Source organism: Dendropsophus ebraccatus, chromosome 2, assembly GCF_027789765.1.
Source record: "Dendropsophus ebraccatus isolate aDenEbr1 chromosome 2, aDenEbr1.pat, whole genome shotgun sequence".
NCBI classification, from domain to species: domain Eukaryota; kingdom Metazoa; phylum Chordata; class Amphibia; order Anura; family Hylidae; genus Dendropsophus; species Dendropsophus ebraccatus.
In genome coordinates this window covers 9,433,788-9,455,209 of record NC_091455.1, presented here as the reverse complement: position 1 = coordinate 9,455,209, position 21,422 = coordinate 9,433,788, and the positions used below count along the sequence as shown (strand labels likewise).

General features: G+C 42.5%; 1 protein-coding gene across 3 annotated transcripts in view; it reads left to right on the top strand.

Annotated features, from left to right (window-relative positions):
• Positions 1-21,422, top strand: part of ADGRB1 (adhesion G protein-coupled receptor B1) — a 201,975-nt gene that overhangs the window by 66,265 nt on the left and 114,288 nt on the right. For all 3 annotated transcript variants that reach the window (XM_069957019.1, XM_069957018.1, XM_069957020.1), the window contains one exon: positions 12,775-12,901. In XM_069957019.1, coding sequence (XP_069813120.1) covers positions 12,775-12,901 — 127 coding nt within the window. The remainder of the gene's footprint in view (positions 1-12,774; positions 12,902-21,422) is intronic.

The window sequence follows — 21,422 nt, the reverse complement described above, 5'->3', positions numbered from 1 at the left end:
TACAACAGCGGCCCAAGTAACTGGTGATTTTCGATTGATTTATAGAGTGGAAAATGCAGCACATTCCACCCCATCTGAACACAGGGTAACATGGGCAGTGTGGGCAGCCGTGGTCCAGGGCCACCATATTTCTTCAACTTCGCCAAATGGTCAAGGTTCCAAAATTTTTATTTTTCAAATATTCCCCAAATGAATTTTTCCATTTTTCGTTTCTGTCCCAGTTTTTCTCCGAGCGTTTTTGAAAGAATCCATCTTCCTGTGGATCAAACATTTCCAGTAGGTGTTGAATAAAAAAATTAAAAAAAATAGCAGAAAGTTTAAAAAGTTGAAAAAAATTTAGTTTTTTTTCTTTTTGACTGGGATCAGAACCAGATTGCATCTGTCCCTTCACTGCTCATCTGGTTGTCCCCCCTATCAGTGACTGGTGTTCCATTCCCACCATGCAGAGTTTAGTATTAGATGTTAGTGCTGAGCGGAGATCTGGTTCTCCGATCCCAAACGTTCAGCACTTCACTCCCGGCATCTGGAAAAACTTCACCAGCCGCCGGCAGTCAGATGCTGAATGTTTGGGTTCAAAAAAACGTTGCCGAACATAAACAATTTAGCGAATCCACTCAACGCTATAAGTCATAAGCCAACAGAACAAGTTGCGGTGCGTTTGTCTGGTTTAATACAGGGCGGTATACAGCCAGGATGTGGCACCGGGTGCCGATCACTAGGAAGTATATAGAGATGTGAGCCGGGGAGGGGGAGTGTGTTGTCCCTTATCCCGGTGCGCGTCCTCGGAGTGAACCGCGGTTGTGTTATTTGAAGAGCTTATCCCTCAGTAATCTCCAGAGTATTTATCTCTCCAGATGTCTCGCCGTCTCTGCGCGGCGTCATCACTTTCCACCTCCGTCTTCTGACAGCGCACGTGGCCTCATCACAAATTTATATTGTCTTGCGTTGCTTTTGTTTGGTAAAAATCGCCATGACAACTCATAGTTGATATTTTAGGGTACGTTCCGTAAGGTGAGATCCTCAGTTGTCGGCCCCGTAAATAACATGACGGGTGCGCTCAGGCGATGGAGTAGACATCACTATCGCCTCAAGGCAAAATGCGGCTGTAAGGAGAGGTAGAGCCGGGGCGGCGGCAGAGTCCACTTTTAAAGGGAATGTGCCATCAGAAAATAACTTATTGTATAAGTAAAGTTTTTATAGTAATAGAATTTTTGGTAACGTTTTTTTTTCTAATTTTCCATTTTTAGATCTATATTATAAAATAATCCTGATATCTTGAAGTTCTCATTCACACCACTGGGGCTAAAACTGAGCTGAGACTTCCTGTTGTGTCTGTGATGATAAGGAGGAAGCTGCTGTAAAGTGATCTGTACAGCATTGCAGCGTCATGTGACACCAGTAGATCGAGGAGACAATAGCAGCTCCCTGTGGAATGACCTCTTCACAGGTCACAGAGCGCGCTCAGTAATGTCTCACATTCATCTCAAGGGGACAGAGTCTGTGTATTGCCATCTATGTCCATGAGTCTTGCTGTAAAGCATGTCATTAAATGCTGTTAAGAACAGCCCCATAACAATGTATAAATAGTGAAATAAAAAAAATAAATTGTCAGAAAATAGAAACAGATCAGAATACAAGAACAAATTTTAGTATCTGACTCTAATTGACAAAAGAAAATTTAGGTGACCGTTTCCCTTTAAGTTAAACTTACCCAATATCCTCCCAAAACAATTATAAAATCTCCTTAAAGTGAAGTCAATTGAATCCAATGAGTCAGGGAAAGATGGGTGGGAGGGATCGACTATGTCAGGGATGGGGAACCTTCGGCCCTCCAGCTCTTGCAAAACTACAATTCCCATCATGCCCGGGCAGCCACAGCGAAGCTTTTGCAACAGCTTGAGGTCTGGAGTTTGACCCAAAGTGATGGAAATCTCCATGTATCACAGATATATTATATTATAGCACAAAACAACCCGTCGCTTCCCGTCCATACGATCAGAGGTGACCGGAAATCTGTGGTTTATACGTTCTGCTCGGTGCTGAGAATCACAGGGGCTCCAGCTCTTGGTCACTTTTCTCCAATCAGATTGGCCGCCTGTCCCTTTAAGCGTCAGCTGGTCACTTGCACAGACCCGCAGTGTAATATTAGGTTAGAGGGGGATATGAAGCATCTGCTCCTATAGAGGGAACGCTGCATAAGCTGGGATAGAGAGCCGCCGCTTAATATTCTGCAGCCGCCGCTCCCCTTCTGCCGCCGCTGCCAGGTGATTTGGAGGATTCTAGTGCGGAGACACATATCCAGCGCTCACTTAAAGTGCATCCAACCGCAGCAAACACCCGAGGCGGCCATGTTAAACTCCCAGATACAGGCTGTTAATACAACCTGACAGCTCGGAGAGAGTATCACACAGGCCAGGCTTAGATACAGCAGCTTGGCAGACAGTATCACACATGATAGGATTAGATGCAGCAGCTTAGCAGACTGTATCACACATGATAGGATTAGATACAGCAGCTTAGCAAACTGTATCACACATGATAGGATTAGATACAGCAGCTCAGCAGACAGTATCACACATGATAAGATTAGATACAGCAGCTCAGCAGACTGTATCACACATGATAGGATTAGATACAGCAGTTTAGCAGATTGTAACACACATGATAGGATTAGATACAGCAGCTCAGCAGACTGTATCACACATGATAAGATTAGATACAGCAGCTTAGCAGACTGTATCACACATGATAGGATTAGATACAGCAGCTCAGCAGACTGTATCACACATGATAGGATTAGATGCAGCATCTCAGCAGACAGTATCACACATGATAAGATTAGATACAGCAGCTCAGCAGACTGTATTACACATGATAAGATTAGATACAGCAGCTCAGCAGACTGTATCACACATGATAGGATTAGATACAGCAGCTCAGCAGACTGTATCACACATGATAGGATTAGATGCAGCATCTCAGCAGACTGTATTACACATGATAGGATTAGATACAGCAGCTTAGCAGACGGTATCACACATGCTAGGATTAGATACAGCAGTTTAGCAGACTGTATCACACATGATAAGATTAGATACAGCAGCTCAGCAGAGAGTATCACACATGATAAGATTAGATGCAGCAGCTCAGCAGAAAGTATCACACATCATAGGATTAGATACAGCAGCTCAGCAGACAGTATCACACATGATAAGATTAGATACAGCAGCTCAGCAGAAAGTATCACACATCATAGGATTAGATACAGCAGCTCAGCAGAAAGTATCATACATCATTGGATTAGATCCACCGCAGACATGTCATATATTATAGCCTTAGATACACCGGCTCAGCAGTCATGTCATACATTATAGCCTTAGATACACCAGCTCAGCAGTCATATCATACATTATAGCCTTAGATACACCAGCTCAGCAGTCATATCATATATTATAGCCTTAGATACACCAGCTCAGGAGACATGTCATACATTATAGCCTTAGATACACCAGCTCAGGAGACATATCATATATTATAGCCTTAGATACACCAGCTCAGGAGACATATCATGTATTATAGCCTTAGATACACCAGCTCAGCAGACATGTCATATATTATAGCCTTAGATACACCGGCTCAGCAGACATATCATACATTATAGCCTTAGATACACCGGCTCAGGAGACATGTCATACATTATAGCCTTAGATACACCGGCTCAGCAGTCATGTCATACATTATAGCCTTAGATACACCGGCTCAGGAGACATGTCATATATTATAGCCTTAGATACACCGGCTCAGCAGACATATCATATATTATAGCCTTAGATACACCGGCTCAGCAGACATGTCATACATTATAGCCTTAGATACACCGGCTCAGCAGACATATCATACATTATAGCCTTAGATACACCGGCTCAGCAGACATATCATACATTATAGCCTTAGATACACCGGCTCAGCAGACATATCATACATTATAGCCTTAGATACACCGGCTCAGCAGTCATGTCATACATTATAGCCTTAGATACACCGGCTCAGCAGACATATCATATATTATAGCCTTAGATACACCAGCTCAGCAGTCATGTCATATATTATAGCCTTAGATACACCAGCTCAGCAGTCATATCATATATTATAGCCTTAGATACACCGGCTCAGGAGACATATCATATATTATAGCCTTAGATACACCGGCTCAGGAGACATGTCATATATTATAGCCTTAGATACACCGGCTCAGCAGACATATCATATATTATAGCCTTAGATACACCAGCTCAGCAGTCATGTCATATATTATAGCCTTAGATACTCCGGCTCAGGAGACATGTCATATATTATAGCTTTAGATACACCGGCTCAGCAGACATGTCATACATTATAGCCTTAGATACACCGGCTCAGGAGACATATCATATATTATAGCCTTAGATACACCGGCTCAGCAGTCATGTCATACATTATAGCCTTAGATACACCGGCTCAGCAGACATATCATACATTATAGCCTTAGATACACCGGCTCAGGAGACATGTCATACATTATAGCCTTAGATACACCGGCTCAGCAGTCATGTCATACATTATAGCCTTAGATACACCAGCTCAGCAGTCATGTCATATATTATAGCCTTAGATACTCCAGCTCAGGAGACATGTCATATATTATAGCCTTAGATACACCGGCTCAGCAGTCATGTCATACATTATAGCCTTAGATACACCGGCTCAGCAGTCATGTCATACATTATAGCCTTAGATACACCGGCTCAGCAGTCATGTCATATATTATAGCCTTAGATACACCGGCTCAGCAGTCATGTCATATATTATAGCCTTAGATACTCCGGCTCAGGAGACATGTCATATATTATAGCCTTAGATACACCGGCTTTGTAGATAGCATCATAAAGGATATTGAAGTTCAACTTTCAGTATCATACTGTACATCATTGGCTTAGATACATCAGCCCATCAAGTAGCATCATACATCACAAGCTTAGATATACCAGCTCAGCAGACAGTATTACACTTCAGACAGCATCACATTACAGGCTCAGATACACAGCTCAGCTTTCAGTATCACACACATCATGGGCTCAGATACAACAGCTCAGCAGACAGTATCACACATCATAGGCTTAGATACACCAGCTCAGCAGACAGTATTACACTTCAGACAGCATCACATTACAGGCTCAGATACACAGCTCAGCTTTCAGTATCACACACATCATGGGCTCAGATACAACAGCTCAGCAGACAGTATCACACATCATAGGCTTAGATACACCAGCTCAGCAGACAGTATTACACTTCAGACAGCATCACATTACAGGCTCAGATACACAGCTCAGCTTTCAGTATCACACACATCATGGGCTCAGATACAACAGCTCAGCAGACAGTATCACACATCCTCACATGGTATCGGATATCATAGGTTTAGATACAGCGGTTCAGCAGCCAGTATCACACATGATAGGCTTAGATACACCATCTCAGCAGGCAGTATCACACATCGTAGGCTTAGATACACCAGCTCAGCAGACAGTCTTAGTGTCCTGATAATTTGCTCCATCTTGCAGCCATGTTTCGGTCCCCGGCGCTCTGATAATTGGCCGCTCTGGTCTCCGCCATGTATCGCACATATCAGAGGGGCATATTAGCGGCGGCAGGCATCCCCTTAACCCTGTGTAGTGATAATGGACAGGGCCCCGCTGGCAGCGGCGGAGTAATTATCCGGTGCCGGGCTCGTCCGCCTTTCATCGGCGCGGCCTTTAATGTTCGCTGTTTACTCAGTGATTATGGGAGGTGGCGGTTCTCTAATTGGAAATATTGTTCTCATTAGTCGTAGACTTCTGGCTCCGGTCTCTGCGTTGTGCCCTGTGCGGCGGGAGGTCCGACACCGAGGGTGATCGCTCTGCCGTGGAGTAAACATTCCACACGGTTATTACACTAAATCCTCCTCCCCAATAAACATAAGTGTAGGGAGATCCATAGGAAGAATCACATGTGTGGAGATCCATAGGAAGAGTCACATGTGTGGAGATCCATAGGAAGAATCACATGTCCATCTCTTATACTGTGGAGATCCATAGGAAGAGTCACATGTCCATCTCTTATACTGTGGAGATCCATAGGAAGAGTCACATGTCCATCTCTTATACCAGTCATGGGTAACCTTTTGAGCTTGGTGTGTCAGTTTTCGGCAAAAAAACGAGTATAACTCGGTTGGTGTGTCACTACACGAAAAAACACCATAATTTTGCAATATTTATAGTTTAAATAACTATTATTATTAATAATTATTACTGCTATTATAATAATTACTGTGTGAAACAAACACATACACTACCCGACCGGACCCCTATCCCTCCCCATACACTACCCTACCTGACCCTTCCACATACACTACCCCACCTGACCCTCATTCCTCCCTATACACTACCCTACCTGACCCTTCCACATACACTACCCTACCTGACCCTTCCACATACACTACCCCACCTGACCCTCATCCCTCCCCATACACTACCCTACCTGACCCTTCCACATACACTACCCCACCTGACCCTCATCCCTCCCCATACACTACCCTACCTGACCCTTGCATATACACTACCATACCTGACCCTCATTCCTCCACATACACTACCCTACCTCACCCCCATCCCCACACACACTACCCTACCTGACCTGACCTCCTTACCCACATACACATTACCCAACCTGACCCCATCCCTTGCCACACACACACAATTCCCCACCTGACCCATTCCCTGACCTCCATCCCTACACACACACACACACACACAATACCCCAACTGACCCATTTCCCGACCCCCATCCCTCCCCACACACACTAACAATTCTGCTGCGGTCCAGAATGGGGGCTGTGGCACAGGGAGATGACGCTGGAGGCAGGAGCAAGACGGGGCTGGAGGCAGGTGCAGGAGCAAGACGGGGCTGGAGGCAGGTGCAGGAGCAAGACGGGGCTGGAGGCAGGTGCAGGAGCAAGACGGGGCTGGAGGCAGGTGCAGGAGCAAGACGGGGCTGGAGGCAGGTGCAGGAGCAAGACGGGGCTGGAGGCAGGTGAAGGAGCAAGACGGGGCTGGAGGCAGGTGCAGGAGCAAGACGGGGCTGGAGGCAGGTGCAGGAGCAAGACGGGGCTGGAGGCAGGTGCAGGAGCAAGACGGGGCTGGAGGCAGGTGCAGGAGCAAGACGGGGCTGGAGCGCTGCACAGATGTGGCCGGTCGTACGCAGCTACTGTTCCGGGTGATGTCACAGTAGCTGCATCCAGGCGGTACGTGGGGCGGGGAATACGTGGGGTCAGGCCGCACTGTTAGGCCGCGGGGCTGTCCTGGAGTTTGCATGCGGCCGCGTGTTAGCGGCTTTGGCTACGCGTGTCAGTACGCGTGTCATAGGTTCGCCATTACAGTCTTATACTGTGGAGATCCATAGAAAGAATCACATGTCCATCTTTTATACTCTGGAGATCTATAGGAAGAATCACATGACCAGCTATTATACTGTGGTGATCCATAGAAGGAATCACATCTGCATCTCTTATACTGTGGAGATCCATAAAAGGAATCACATCTGCATGTCTTATACTGTGGAGATTCATAGAAAGAATCACATCTGCATGTCTTATACTCTGGAGATCCATAGAAGGAATCACATGTCCAGCTCTTATGGTGCAGATATTGATAGAAATAATCACATCTACATCTCCTATGGTGCAGAGATGCATAGAAAGAATCACATGTGCATCTCTTATACTGTGGGGATCCATAGAAAGAATCACATGTGCATCTCTTATACTGTGGGGATCCCTAGAAAGAATCACATCTGTATTTCTTATAAGGCAGAGATGCACAGAAAGATTCACACGTGAATTTCTTACACTGCGGAGATTCACAGAAGAAAATCTCATGTCCTTCTCTTATAGTGCAACATACATGCAGATTCTCCCTCTGCCAGACACTCTCTGTACATCCACTTTAAGAAGAACTCCTTCCAGAAGAAGTGCTGCAGCAGGTGGGGCAGTATACTCTGTGATCTCTATTATACACTATCCCGGCAGCAGAACCTTATAACAGGCACTCTAGCTAGGTATCAGTTTCTTCAGCTTACAGAGCATTGTCTACACTGTGTCCGCAGCAGTCGCCTGCATCACATGACTTTTTTTTCCCTTTACTGACTGACCCAGAGGGCTGTCAATGAGGAGGGGCATAAGGGGCACCCCGAAACCCCAGTGGACTTAATACCTCATTGCTTCTGCCTAAGTTAAAGGGGCACTCTGACATAAAAATTCTGAAACCGTCAAAGATGAATTTAGAGCCTTAGGGTGGTATTACACGAAGCGATTATCGTTCGAATAATCGTTCAATCGGTTGTATTTGAACGATTATCTTTAAGTGTAATAGTAGACAACGATTAAACGACGAACGATTGGTCGTTGGTCGTTTAATAGGTTTTGAATCTATTTTTATCGTTTGTCTTTTACACATCGTTCGCACATCGTTCGTTTGAATAAGATGTCGTTAGCCGTTCCCTGTTCATTCGCAAATTGAAAGGGGAGTGTTCTTGAATTTTGTTGCTCCAATATAACCGATAATCTTTCCGTGTAGTAAAACGAACGATTATTAGGCAACCGCTATTGTGATCGTTGGAGATCGTTTATCGTTAATCGTTAATTGAAAAAAATCGCTTCGTGTAATACCACCCTTAGTTTAGCTATTTCCTTTGTGACAGCCATAAGTGTCTTCTGCCCAATAAGATGGGTGCAACAATGGAAAGTAGGCCAACACTTACTGCAAGTGTGACAGCTCCATCACTGAGGGATCCGGCATCCGAGGGGTTACAGTGGGAATATAGCCGACACAGCTATATACTGCCTACTCCAGCTATATACCACCAACACACAGTATGAACACAGCTATATACTGCCTACTCCAGCTATATACTGCCAACACACAGTATGAACACAGCTATATACTGCCTACTCCAGCTATATACTGCCAACACACAGTATGAACACAGCTATATACTGCCAACAAACAGTGTGAAGACAGCAGACACAGCTATATACTGCCTACTACACAGTGTGAAGACAGCTGACACTGCTATATACTGCCTACTCCAGCTATATACCACCAACACACAGTATGAACACAGCTATATACTGCCAACACACCCTTCTCCAGCTATATACTGCCTTTCTCAGCTATATACCACCAACACACAGTATGAACACAGCTATATACTGCCAACACACAGTGTGAACACAGCTATATATTGCCTTCTCCATCCATCATTATTTTTGGTGTCATTCTCCATCACTTTGGTTACTCCTCCCCCATTATTTATTTGTTTGTATATTTTGCAGTTGTTTCTTTGTTTTTGTATTGTTCAGCTCTGGAAGTATTTCTGATTAAAAAACATTAAAGAGGATTAAGAAAGTTTAATAGATATTAAGGTGGGACATGATACTAAAGAGGCAAATTCTATGCTGTTATATGGGAGGCGGCATCGGATGAGGCTGGGGGCCACTGTTGTTACTTTGTTGCACTTGCAGGATGGGTCAGGGCTCATTTCTTTCAATACACAGTAATAATACTTCAGTCATTTTTTTTCTTTCAAACTGGTGTCAGAAAGTTATATACATTTTTAAATTACTATTGTATAAAAATCTCCAATCTTCCAGTACTTATCAGCTGCTGTATGTCCTGCAGAAAGTGGTGTATTCTCTCCAGTCTGACACAGCGCTCTCTGCTGCCACCTCTGTCCATGTCAGGAGCTGTCCAGGGCAGGAGAGGGTTTTTTTTTCAAATCTTTATTGAAAATTTTCAGTTTTTATAACAAGACATTAAGAAATGCAGAGAGAAAAGGGGAAAGGGTTTGTAGACCTTATTGCAAATTCAGATTAAGACTGTACACAAATATAGTACACAATGAAGATACAAGTTACAGTCCTGTAGCAGTCATCCTCACCACATCAAAGATTTAAATGCAAAAACTTAAAAGATCCCTACACCGACATGTATCATATATTGTAAAACAATCTATCAGGACTGATTACGTTTCAGTAGAGCAACCCAAGGACCCCACACTGTTAAATAGGCATCATGCCAGAAGTTCTGCCAACTAATAATTTCTTCCAGCCTCCGGGCATCAGAGGTTTTCTATGGGGATTTGCTGCTGCTCTGGACAGTTCCTGACATGGACAGAGGTGGCAGCAGAGAGCACTGTGTCAGACTGGAGAGAATACACCACTTCCTGCAGGACACACAGCAGCTGATAAGTACTGGAAGAATTTTGTTATTTTTTAAAATTGAAATAAATTACAAATCTGTATGATTTTCTAAAATCAGTTCGTTTGAAAGGAAAATAAATTGCCGGAGCACCCCCTTAAGGCGAATCACCACCCCACAAACCTCCATTACCATTCGTTACTTTATCTCCATCCATGTCTGGTCCCAGACTTCCTATGTCTTCTGGTGCCGGCCTAGATAATCCGTGCCCTAGGCTGCCGGAGATGAATATCCTGCCGACAAAGGAGAAAGGTGGGGAGAAAGGCGCAGCAGGCCTAGTGCCTGGATGCTCTAGACCCCGCCCCTTTGACACTGCACCACTTGAATAAAAGAAGTTTTTTACCTGAATAGCAGCACCAGGAGAGAAGGGGAGGCCAGGACCCGGCATGGATTGAGAAGACCTAACAAATGGTACCCGAGATTTGGGGACGACGTCCGGTGATACAGATCAATTTATTATTAATAACCGCACCATTCACACTTGCATATTATTTCAGGTTTTTTTTTTACATCCAGATTTCAGTAACGTTTCAAAAAACTGTTAAATGTATAATAAAAAAGGGAACAAATATGGATAAAAAAAAAAAAAAAAAAAGATTGTAAAATCCCTATTGTGCTTCAGCGATTGATGAGAATTGTCAGCGTGGTCATAGGGTCCTCCATGAAGCTGACCTGGGTCAGGCCGGACCACCCGGGCACTGAGGAGTCTCCTATGGGCTCCAGCAGATGAGCGCTGACTTTGGGGGTCAGTCACTTATCACAGAGCTCTATGACTTACAGATGATTTACTAATAACCTATAAGCTCTTATAGACAATGTGTCCTGTACAATAATAACTACAGAGATCTGTACCTGGTCTGTATAGATGGAGAATGGGCCTCGTTTCCCCTGGTGGGCCTGAGGAGCCCCAATCTCAGGCCTCCTCCCTGATCTTTATTGGTCACCGGTTCGCAGAAGGCCCAAACATAAATCCAATTAAAGTCTATGGATCCCGGGCTGCACTATGGTCCATATAGGTGTTTGTCATTGCAGTCCCGGCTTCAGGGCCATTTGCCCTACACCTGAAGACGCCCCGTTCAGGGGTGAAACTAGTTGTGGTGGCGGTGTGTTGAGTTTTTTATCTGCTACTTCCACAGTTCCTTAACCCCAGTAGTCTGCAGCTATCTGGGCAGATCCGAGTACCACTGATTGTGGACTTAAATATATATACTAGTGTACTGTGGGAGAGTGATTTTAACTTTTTCACGGTGCTTATTGACTTTATATACCATTTAATAATATTTATTAAAAGTTAAGTTTTAGATATAGTTTCCAAGGGGTGATCCGGGGTGTCTTGGGCTAACGGCCCTTTGCGCCAGTGTGTTATTTGGCTTCAGGTAGATGCACGGGTCATGGAATCAGCGCTCGTGTGCATTGGCCCATAGGCTAGAATTACGGATGTGTGCAAGAGGCCTAACACTGGTAGATTGATAGGTCACCCTAGCTGTATTAGGACCATATCCCCATCATGTCCCAGTCTATGGGTCAGTTATGGGAGACCCCGATATTGACCTGTAGAATAAGAACACTACTCCACATGATTTGGGGGTACACACATACTGAAACCATAGAGTAAAGGAAACCATGCTGTCAATGTCATCTTGGCAAGGTCATCAGTGAGAGTAGCCCAGGACCTGCCCAATATCTCTACACTATCCATGTCATTGAGGATACATGACTATATTCCCTTATTTATCTCATATATGATGGTGGACCCTCTCCCTATATCATCTATTTCTCTTCATATAATGTGTCAGTAAGCTTCCTGACGTCCGCCGACCTATTTCTCATCCCGTCTTCCCTTCCCCCTCTTCTCTCTCATCTCAAACTTCTCAGCCAGCTCTTGTGTGTGTCTCTGCCTGTCAGTCGCAGCTCCCCCTTCCCTCCATCTCCTGCTCCAGCCGTCCTCTTGCACATCCAGACAGCACCATTCTGATGGATTTGCATGCACCCTCTCCCCACCCCCATCACTTCTTTCCCAGCCAGCATCTTCCCCGTTAGGTTTCACTCATTTTACCCCCTACTACCTCCCAGCTCCCATCACTTCCATATAATCCCCTGACCCCCCTCCCTTACACATCCTCCATCCTCCTCCTCTCTCCAGTATCCCCTCCGTGTGTGTGTGTGTGTTTTATATACTTCAACGTGATCCAACCCCCCAATAGCATCCATTACAGCCCGGTACGTGATCTCTTTGTTATTATTACACTAATATCTCTGTCTTTTTTTTGTTCCTTCCTTGCATCCTCGATAGATCTAAATATAGCGGCAGATGATGTTGATTTGGTTGCTGCTAGCTGACACCCCCACCCCCTCAGTATCCCTTTATTTATCATTGTTGGTGGTACATCATCTCTTCCCGTATTTTTTTTTTCTCTCTCTCCTCTCTCCCCCATTATAGATCCTCTAATCTCGGTGCCTGGTCCTTGAAAGGCTGTCGTACAGTCCCCGTGGATTCATTCCATACTAAATGCTCCTGTGATCGCTTATCAAGCTTCGCCATTTTATCCCAGCTCAGTTCAGACATGGTAAGTCCCTCTATAAACATGTAGCGTTCGCTGACACTAAGCTCGCCTCTCTTTCAGGGATGATGCTCTTAAATACTTTTGTGTCTAAAAAAAAAATAACCCCCAATCCCCCCTAACTGCAGCCGTATCATAGGAATGATATCTTTATTGGCTACCCAGAAAAACAAATTACCCTGTATAACCTTGCAGCGGGGTCAGGGACCCTTTTAAGGGTTGTTGCTGCTGCAGCCAGGAAAGGGTTAAGAGGCTTAGAATGTGGGGTGATACATTGTAGCCTTCCTGCTTCCTTCTGTTTATCTTATTGCTAATAATATTATTGATAATACAGCAGGCAGGAAAGTGAGGAGGAGGAGGAGGCTGAGCTGCGAGGTGCTCAGGGTTAGAGGTTCTGCCGCCGCCGCTGACAATGTGTAGGTGTCGGGGCTTAATATAAGATGCGGACTGAAAACTTAATATTACACACACAAAAAAGAGAGAGGAATCATTGAATGCCACCAGTGTGCCACCCCTCCTCCCCCCTCCGCCGCCCGCCTCTCTGCTTCCTTTTCAAAAGATTCTTCTTCTTCTAGTCTGGAAACAAAATTGATTTGTTACTGCTACAATGTTGAACTCTGATGTCATTGCTCTCCGTGATTTTTTTTTTTTTACACTGTATCCCATGATTGTAATGTAAATGTATTTAAATGTATTGCACATTGTTATTGTATTATGTGTCGTCGCCGTGTTAGCCGGGAATTGTTTTATATGACTTTATTTTGAGATATGTTAAATGACGGATACTGGATTTATTCTTCATATTATTAGGAAGATGGTGGGAATGTTTGCATTACTATATATATGTGTATATTATTCTAGTCAAAGGAGTTGTAGTGATGGGTATACAATGGCCTACTTGGCTCCTTCCCACAAAATGGCGACTGGATGTAGAGGTACTATCAGAATTATTAGAGGTGGCCTAGTTGGTTGGAGTGCTTGTGTTACTAAATATATGTGTAATATTATATTATTATTATTATTATTATTATTATTATTATTGATATATATGCTGTAGTGATGGGTACACCTCTCTACAAAATGAGGACTTGATAAAGAATTACTATAAGAATTATTAGAATTGGCCTAGTTGGTTGGAATGACATATGGATTGGAGCAACATATGGACATAAACATGAGCGAATCGTCTAAGATTCAATCCAGGTCTGATTCAGCAAATCTCATTGTCAGATTCTGATCCTGATTCATATTTGGAATTTGCCCTGATTTCTCCATAACTGGCATAATACAGTGTGTACAGGAGCAGGGACCTCTGAGAGAGTCCCTGCTCCTGCAGGCTGTGGTACACCAGCCCCTGGCCCAGCTAATGTAGTGAGTGGAAGCTGGGATGTATATAGAATCACTGCTTACCTCTGTGCCATGCTATATAGGGGGACTCCATTCACCTTCTCATCCACAAGAAAATAATAATAATAATAATAATAATAATAATAATAGCACTATTGATTCTAAAAAGAAGCGGTGGTAAAATAGGCCCTTTACACTGGTATAGGTGTAGTTTTACAGTGTTGTAGATTTAGTATAACAGTGTTGCGGGTGTAGACTTAGGCCATGTTTACACATGGCAAAACAGTGGTCGTTCTATGACACGGGCATGTAACAGAACGGCCGCTGTCTGAGATGTTCAACCAGGCCGATACTGCAGTATGCAGGCACGTTCGGGTGTGCCCACACTTCAATTAGCTATAGAAAAAAATGTAATACTGTTCACTGAATAGCGGCCGCACAAAACAGACATGACAGTTTTCTGTGCGGCCACATGGAATCCTGGCCGTAGCGTATACAGTGTGTATAAACTACGGACAGGATTCCATAGAAGTTAATGCGATTGGCCGCTGAAGTTAAACGGCCATTGTTTAATTAAAAAAATACATTGTGTGAACTTGACCTTACAGTGGTGTAGGTGTAGTATTACAGTGGTGTAGGTGTAGTATTACATTGGTATAGGTGTAGTATTACAGTGGTGTAGGTGTAGTATTACAGTGGTATAGGTGTGGTATTACAGTGCTGTAGGTGTAGTATTACAGTGGTGTAGGTGTAGTAGTACAGTGGTATAGGTGTGGTATTACAGTGCTGTAGGTGTGGTATTACAGTGCTGTAGGTGTAGTATTACAGTGATGTAGGTGTAGTATTACAGTGGTGTAGGTGTAGTGTTACAGTGGTGTAGGTGTAGTATTACAGTGGTGTAGGTGTAGTATTACAGTGGTATAGGTGTGGTATTACAGTGGTGTAGGTGTAGTATTACAGTGGTGTAGGTGTAGTAGTACAGTGGTGTAGGTGTAGTAGTACAGTGGTGTAGGTGTAGTAGTACAGTGGTGTAGATGTAGTATTACATTGGTATAGGTGTAGTATTACAGTGCTGTAGGTGTAGTATTACAGTGGTGTAGGTGTAGTAGTACAGTGGTGTAAGTGTAGTATTACTATGGTATAGGTGTAGTATTACAGTGCTGTAGGTGTAGTATTACAGTGATGTAGGTGTAGTAGTACAGTGGTGTAGGTGTAGTATTACATTGGTATAGGTGTGGTATTACAGTGCTGTAGGTGTAGTATTACAGTGATGTAGGTGTAGTAGTACAGTGGTGTAGGTGTAGTAGTACAGTGGTGTAGGTGTAGTAGTACAGTGGTGTAGATGTAGTATTACATTGGTATAGGTGTAGTATTACAGTGGTGTAGGTGTAGTATTACAGTGGTGTAGGTGTAGTGTTACAGTGGTGTAGGTGTAGTATTACAGTGGTGTAGGTGTAGTGTTACAGTGGTGTAGGTGTAGTATTACAGTGCTGTAGGTGTAGTATTACAGTGGTGTAGGTGTAGTATTACAGTGGTGTAGATGTAATATTACAGTTGTGTAAATGTAGTGTTACAGTGGTGTAGATGTAGTATTACAGTGGTGTAGGTGTTGTATTACAGTGGTGTAGGTGTAGTATTACAGTGGTGTAGATGTAGTATTACAGTGTTGTAGGTGTTGTATTGCAGTGTTTAGGTGTAGTATTACACTGTTGTAGGTGTAGTATTACACTGTTGTGAGTGTAGTAATACATTGTTGTAGGTGTAGTATTACAATGTTGTGGATGTAGTAATACAGTGTGGCAGGTGTAGTATTACACTTTTGTACTTTTGTAGGTGTAATATTACAGTGTTGTATGTGTAGTATTACCGTGTTATAGGTGTAGTATTGCAGTGTTGTAGGTGTAATATTACAGTGTTGTATGTGTAGTATTACTGTGTTATAGGTGTAGTATTGCAGTGTTGTAGGTGTAATATTACAGTGTTGTATATGTAGTATTACTGTGTTATAGGTGTAGTATTGCAGTGTTGTAGGTGTAATATTACAGTGTTGTAGGTGTAGTATTACTGTGTTATAGGTGTAGTATTACAGTGGTGTAGGTTTAGTATTGCAGTGTTGTAGGTGTTGTATTAAATGTAGTATGAGAGTGTTGTGGGTGTAGTTTCACAGTGATGTGAAAGTAGTATTACACTGTTGTGAGTGTAGTACTACAGTGTTGTAGGTGTAGTATTACACTTTTGTAGGTGTAGTATTACACTGTTTTGTGTGAAGTATTACAGTTATATATAACAGTGTTGTGTGTCTAGTATTACACTGTTGTTGTAGGTGTTGTATTAAAGTGTTTTGTTACACTGTAGTATTACACTATTGTAGGTGTAGTATAATAGTGTTGTGAGGGTAGCATTAGAGTGTTATGGGGGTAGTATTGCATTGTTGTGGGTGTAATATAACAATGTCCTAGGTGTAATGTTACAGTGTTGTAGGTGTAGATTGCAGTGTTGTGGGTGTAGTATTGCAATGTTGTAGGTATATTATTTCAGTGTTGTAGGTGTATTATTGTAGTATTGTACATGTAGTATTCCAGTATTGTAGGTGTAGTCTTCCAGTATTGTAGGTGAAGTATTACAGTATTGTAGGTGTAATATTACGGTGTTGTATGTGTAGTATTGCAGTGTTGTGGGTGTAGTATTACAGTGCTGTAGGTGTAGTATTACAGTATTGTAGATGTAGTATTACAATGTTGTGGGTGTAGAATTACAGTGTTGTCGGTGTAGTATTACAGTGGTATGGGTATAGTATTACAGGTTTTAGGAGTAGCATTACATTGTTGTAGGTGTTTTAATGCAGTGTTGTAGGTGTTGTATTAAGTGTAACATTAAAGTGTGGGTGTAGTTTTACAGTCCTTATGGTGTAGTATTACACTTTTGTAGGTGTAGTATTACAGTGCTGTTGGTGTAGTATTACACTGTCGTAGGTGTAGTATTAGTGTTATGGAGGTAGTATTACAGACTTGTAGTTGTAGTATTACAGTGTTGTAGGTTTAGTAATGCAATGTTGTAGATGTATTATTACAGTGTTGTAGGTGTAGTATTACAGTGGTGTAGGTGTAGTAGTACAGTGGTATAGGTGTGGTATTACAGTGCTGTAGGTGTGGTATTACAGTGTTGTAGGTGTAGTATTACAGTGTTGTAGGTGTAGTAATACATTGTTGTAGATGTAGTATTACAGTGGTGTAGGATTACAGTGGTGTGTGTGTAGTATTACAGTGTTTCAGGTGTAGTATTACAGTGGTGTAGGATTACGGTGGCGTATGAGTAGTATTACAGTGTTTCAGGTGTAGTATTACAGTGGTGTAGGTGTAGTATTACAGTGGTGTAGGTGTAGTATTACAGTGTTGTAGATATAGTAATAAAGTGGTGTAGGTGTTGTACTACAGTGGTGTAGTAGTACAGTGGTGTAGGTGTAGTAGTACAGTGGTGTAGGTGTAGTAGTACAGTGGTGTAGGTGTAGTATTACAGTGGTCTAGATGAAATATTACAGTGTTGTAGATGTAGTATTACAGTGGTGTAGGTGTAGTATTATTCTTGTAGTTGTAGTATAACAGTGTTGTGGGTGTAGTATTACAGTCTTGTAGATGTAGTATTACAGTGCTTTAGGTTTAGTAATGCAGTGTTTTATATACTATTACAGTGTTATAGGTGTAGTATTTATGTTGTAGTTGCAGTATTATGGTGTTGTGGGGGTAGTATTACAGTCTTGTAGATGTAGTATTACAGTGGTTTAGGATTACAGTAGTGTATGTGTAGTTTTACAGTGTTTCAGGTGTAGTATTACATTGGTGTAGGTGTAGTATTACAGTGGTGTAGGATTACAGTGGTGTATGTGTAATATTACAGTGTTTCAGGTGTAGTATTGCAGTGGTGTAGGATTACTGTGGTGTATGTGTAGTATTACCGTGTTGAAGATGTAGTATTACAGTGGTGTAGGTGTAGTATTTATGTTGTAGTTGTAGTATTACAGTGTTTCAGGTGTAGTGTTACAGTGTTGTAGATGTAGTATTACAGTGGTGTAGGTGTAGTAGTACAGTGGTGTAGGTGTAGTAGTACAGTGGTGTAGATGAAATATTACAGTGGTGTAGATGTAGTATTACAGTGGTGTAGGTGTAGTATTACAGTGGTGTAGATGTAGTATTACAGTGGTGTAGATGTAGTATAACAGTGGTGTAGGTGTATTATTACAGTATATTATAAAAGTGTTGTAGGTGTAGTATAACAGTGGTGTAGGTGTAGTATTACAGTGGTGTAGGTGTAGTATTACAGTGTTTCAGGTGTAGTGTTACAGTGGTGTAGATGTAGTATAACAGTGGTGTAGGTGTAGTATTACAGTGTTTCAGGTGTAGTATAACAGTGGTGTAGGTGTAGTATTACAGTAGTGTATGTGTAGTATTACAGTGGTGTAGCTGTAGTATTACAGTGTTGTAGATGTAGTATTACAGTGTTGTAGATGTAGTATTACAGTGGTGTGGGTGTAGTATTACACTGGTGTAGGTGTAGTGTTACAGTGTTTTAGATGTAGTATTACAGTGGTGTAGGTGTAGTATTACAGTAGTGTATGTGTAGTATTACAGTGGTGTAGGTGTAGTATTACAGTGTTGTACATGTAGTATTACAGTGTTGTACATGTAGTATTACAGTGGTGTAGGTGTAGTATTACAGTGGTGTAGGTGTAGCGTTACGGTGGTGTAGGTGTAGTATTACAGTGGTGTAGTAGTACAGTGGTATAGGTGTAGTATTACAGTGTTTTAGATGTAGTATTACAGTGGTGTAGGTGTAGTATTACAGTGGTGTAGGTGTACTATTACAGTGGTGTAGGTGTAGTGTTACAGTGGTGTAGGTGTAGTATTACAGTGGTGTAGGTGTACTATTACAGTGGTGTAGGTGTACTATTACAGTGGTGTAGGTGTAGTGTTACAGTGGTGTAGGTGTACTAGTACAGTGGTGTAGGTGTAGTAGTACAGTGGTGTAGGTGTAGTAGTACAGTGGTGTAGGTGTAGTATTACAGTGGTGTAGGTGTAGTGTTACAGTGGTGTAGGTGTAGTATTACAGTGGTGTAGGTGTAGTATTACAGTGGTGTAGGTGTAGTGTTACAGTGGTGTAGGTGTAGTGTTACAGTGGTGTAGGTGTAGTATTACAGTGGTGTAGGTGTAGTATTACAGTGGTGTAGGTGTAGTGTTACAGTGGTGTAGGTGTAGTATTACAGTGGTGTAGGTGTAGTATTACAGTGGTGTAGGTGTAGTGTTACAGTGGTGTAGGTGTAGTATTACAGTGGTGTAGGTGTAGTGTTACGGTGGTGTAGGTGTAGTATTACAGTGGTGTAGTAGTACAGTGGTATAGGTGTAGTATTACAGTGTTTTAGATGTAGTAATACAGTGGTGTAGGTGTAGTATTACAGTGGTGTAGGTGTACTATTACAGTGGTGTAGGTGTAGTGTTACAGTGGTGTAGGTGTAGTATTACAGTGGTGTAGGTGTACTATTACAGTGGTGTAGGTGTACTATTACAGTGGTGTAGGTGTAGTATTACAGTGGTGTAGGTGTAGTGTTACGGTGGTGTAGGTGTAGTATTACAGTGGTGTAGTAGTACAGTGGTATAGGTGTAGTATTACAGTGTTTTAGATGTAGTAATACAGTGGTGTAGGTGTAGTATTACAGTGGTGTAGGTGTACTATTACAGTGGTGTAGGTGTAGTGTTACAGTGGTGTAGGTGTAGTATTACAGTGGTGTAGGTGTACTATTACAGTGGTGTAGGTGTACTATTACAGTGGTGTAGGTGTAGTGTTACAGTGGTGTAGGTGTACTAGTACAGTGGTGTAGGTGTAGTAGTACAGTGGTGTAGGTGTAGTGTTACAGTGGTGTAGGTGTAGTGTTACAGTGGTGTAGGTGTAGTATTACAGTGGTGTAGGTGTAGTATTACAGTGGTGTAGGTGTAGTGTTACAGTAGTGTATGTGTAGTATTACAGTGGTGTAGCTGTAGTATTACAGTGTTGTAGATGTAGTATTACAGTGTTGTAGATGTAGTATTACAGTGGTGTGGGTGTAGTATTACAGTGGTGTAGGTGTAGTGTTACAGTGTTTTAGATGTAGTATTACAGTGGTGTAGGTGTAGTATTACAGTAGTGTATGTGTAGTATTACAGTGGTGTAGGTGTAGTATTACAGTGTTGTACATGTAGTATTACAGTGTTGTACATGTAGTATTACAGTGGTGTAGGTGTAGTATTACAGTGGTGTAGGTGTAGTGTTACGGTGGTGTAGGTGTAGTATTACAGTGGTGTAGTAGTACAGTGGTATAGGTGTAGTATTACAGTGTTTTAGATGTAGTATTACAGTGGTGTAGGTGTAGTATTACAGTGGTGTAGGTGTACTATTACAGTGGTGTAGGTGTAGTGTTACAGTGGTGTAGGTGTAGTATTACAGTGGTGTAGGTGTACTATTACAGTGGTGTAGGTGTACTAGTACAGTGGTGTAGGTGTAGTAGTACAGTGGTGTAGGTGTAGTGGTACAGTGGTGTAGGTGTAGTATTACAGTGGTGTAGGTGTAGGTGTAGGTGTAGTGTTACAGTGGTGTAGGTGTAGTATTACAGTGGTGTAGGTGTAGTATTACAGTGGTGTAGGTGTAGTGTTACAGTGGTGTAGGTGTAGTATTACAGTGGTGTAGGAGTAGTATTACAGTGGTGTAGGTGTAGTATTACAGTGGTGTAGGTGTAGTGTTACAGTGGTGTAGGTGTAGTATTACAGTGGTGTAGGTGTAGTGTTACAGTGGTGTAGGTGTAGTATTACAGTGGTGTAGGTGTACTATTACAGTGGTGTAGGTGTACTATTACAGTGGTGTAGGTGTAGTGTTACAGTGGTGTAGGTGTACTAGTACAGTGGTGTAGGTGTAGTAGTACAGTGGTGTAGGTGTAGTAGTACAGTGGTGTAGGTGTAGTGTTACAGTGGTGTAGGTGTAGTATTACAGTGGTGTAGGTGTAGTGTTACAGTGGTGTAGGTGTAGTATTACAGTGTTGTAGATGTAGTGTTACAGTGGTGTAGGTGTAGTAGTACAGTGGTGTAGGTGTAGTATTACAGTGGTGTAGGTGTAGTATTACAGTGGTGTAGGTGTATTGTTACAGTGGTGTAGGTGTAGT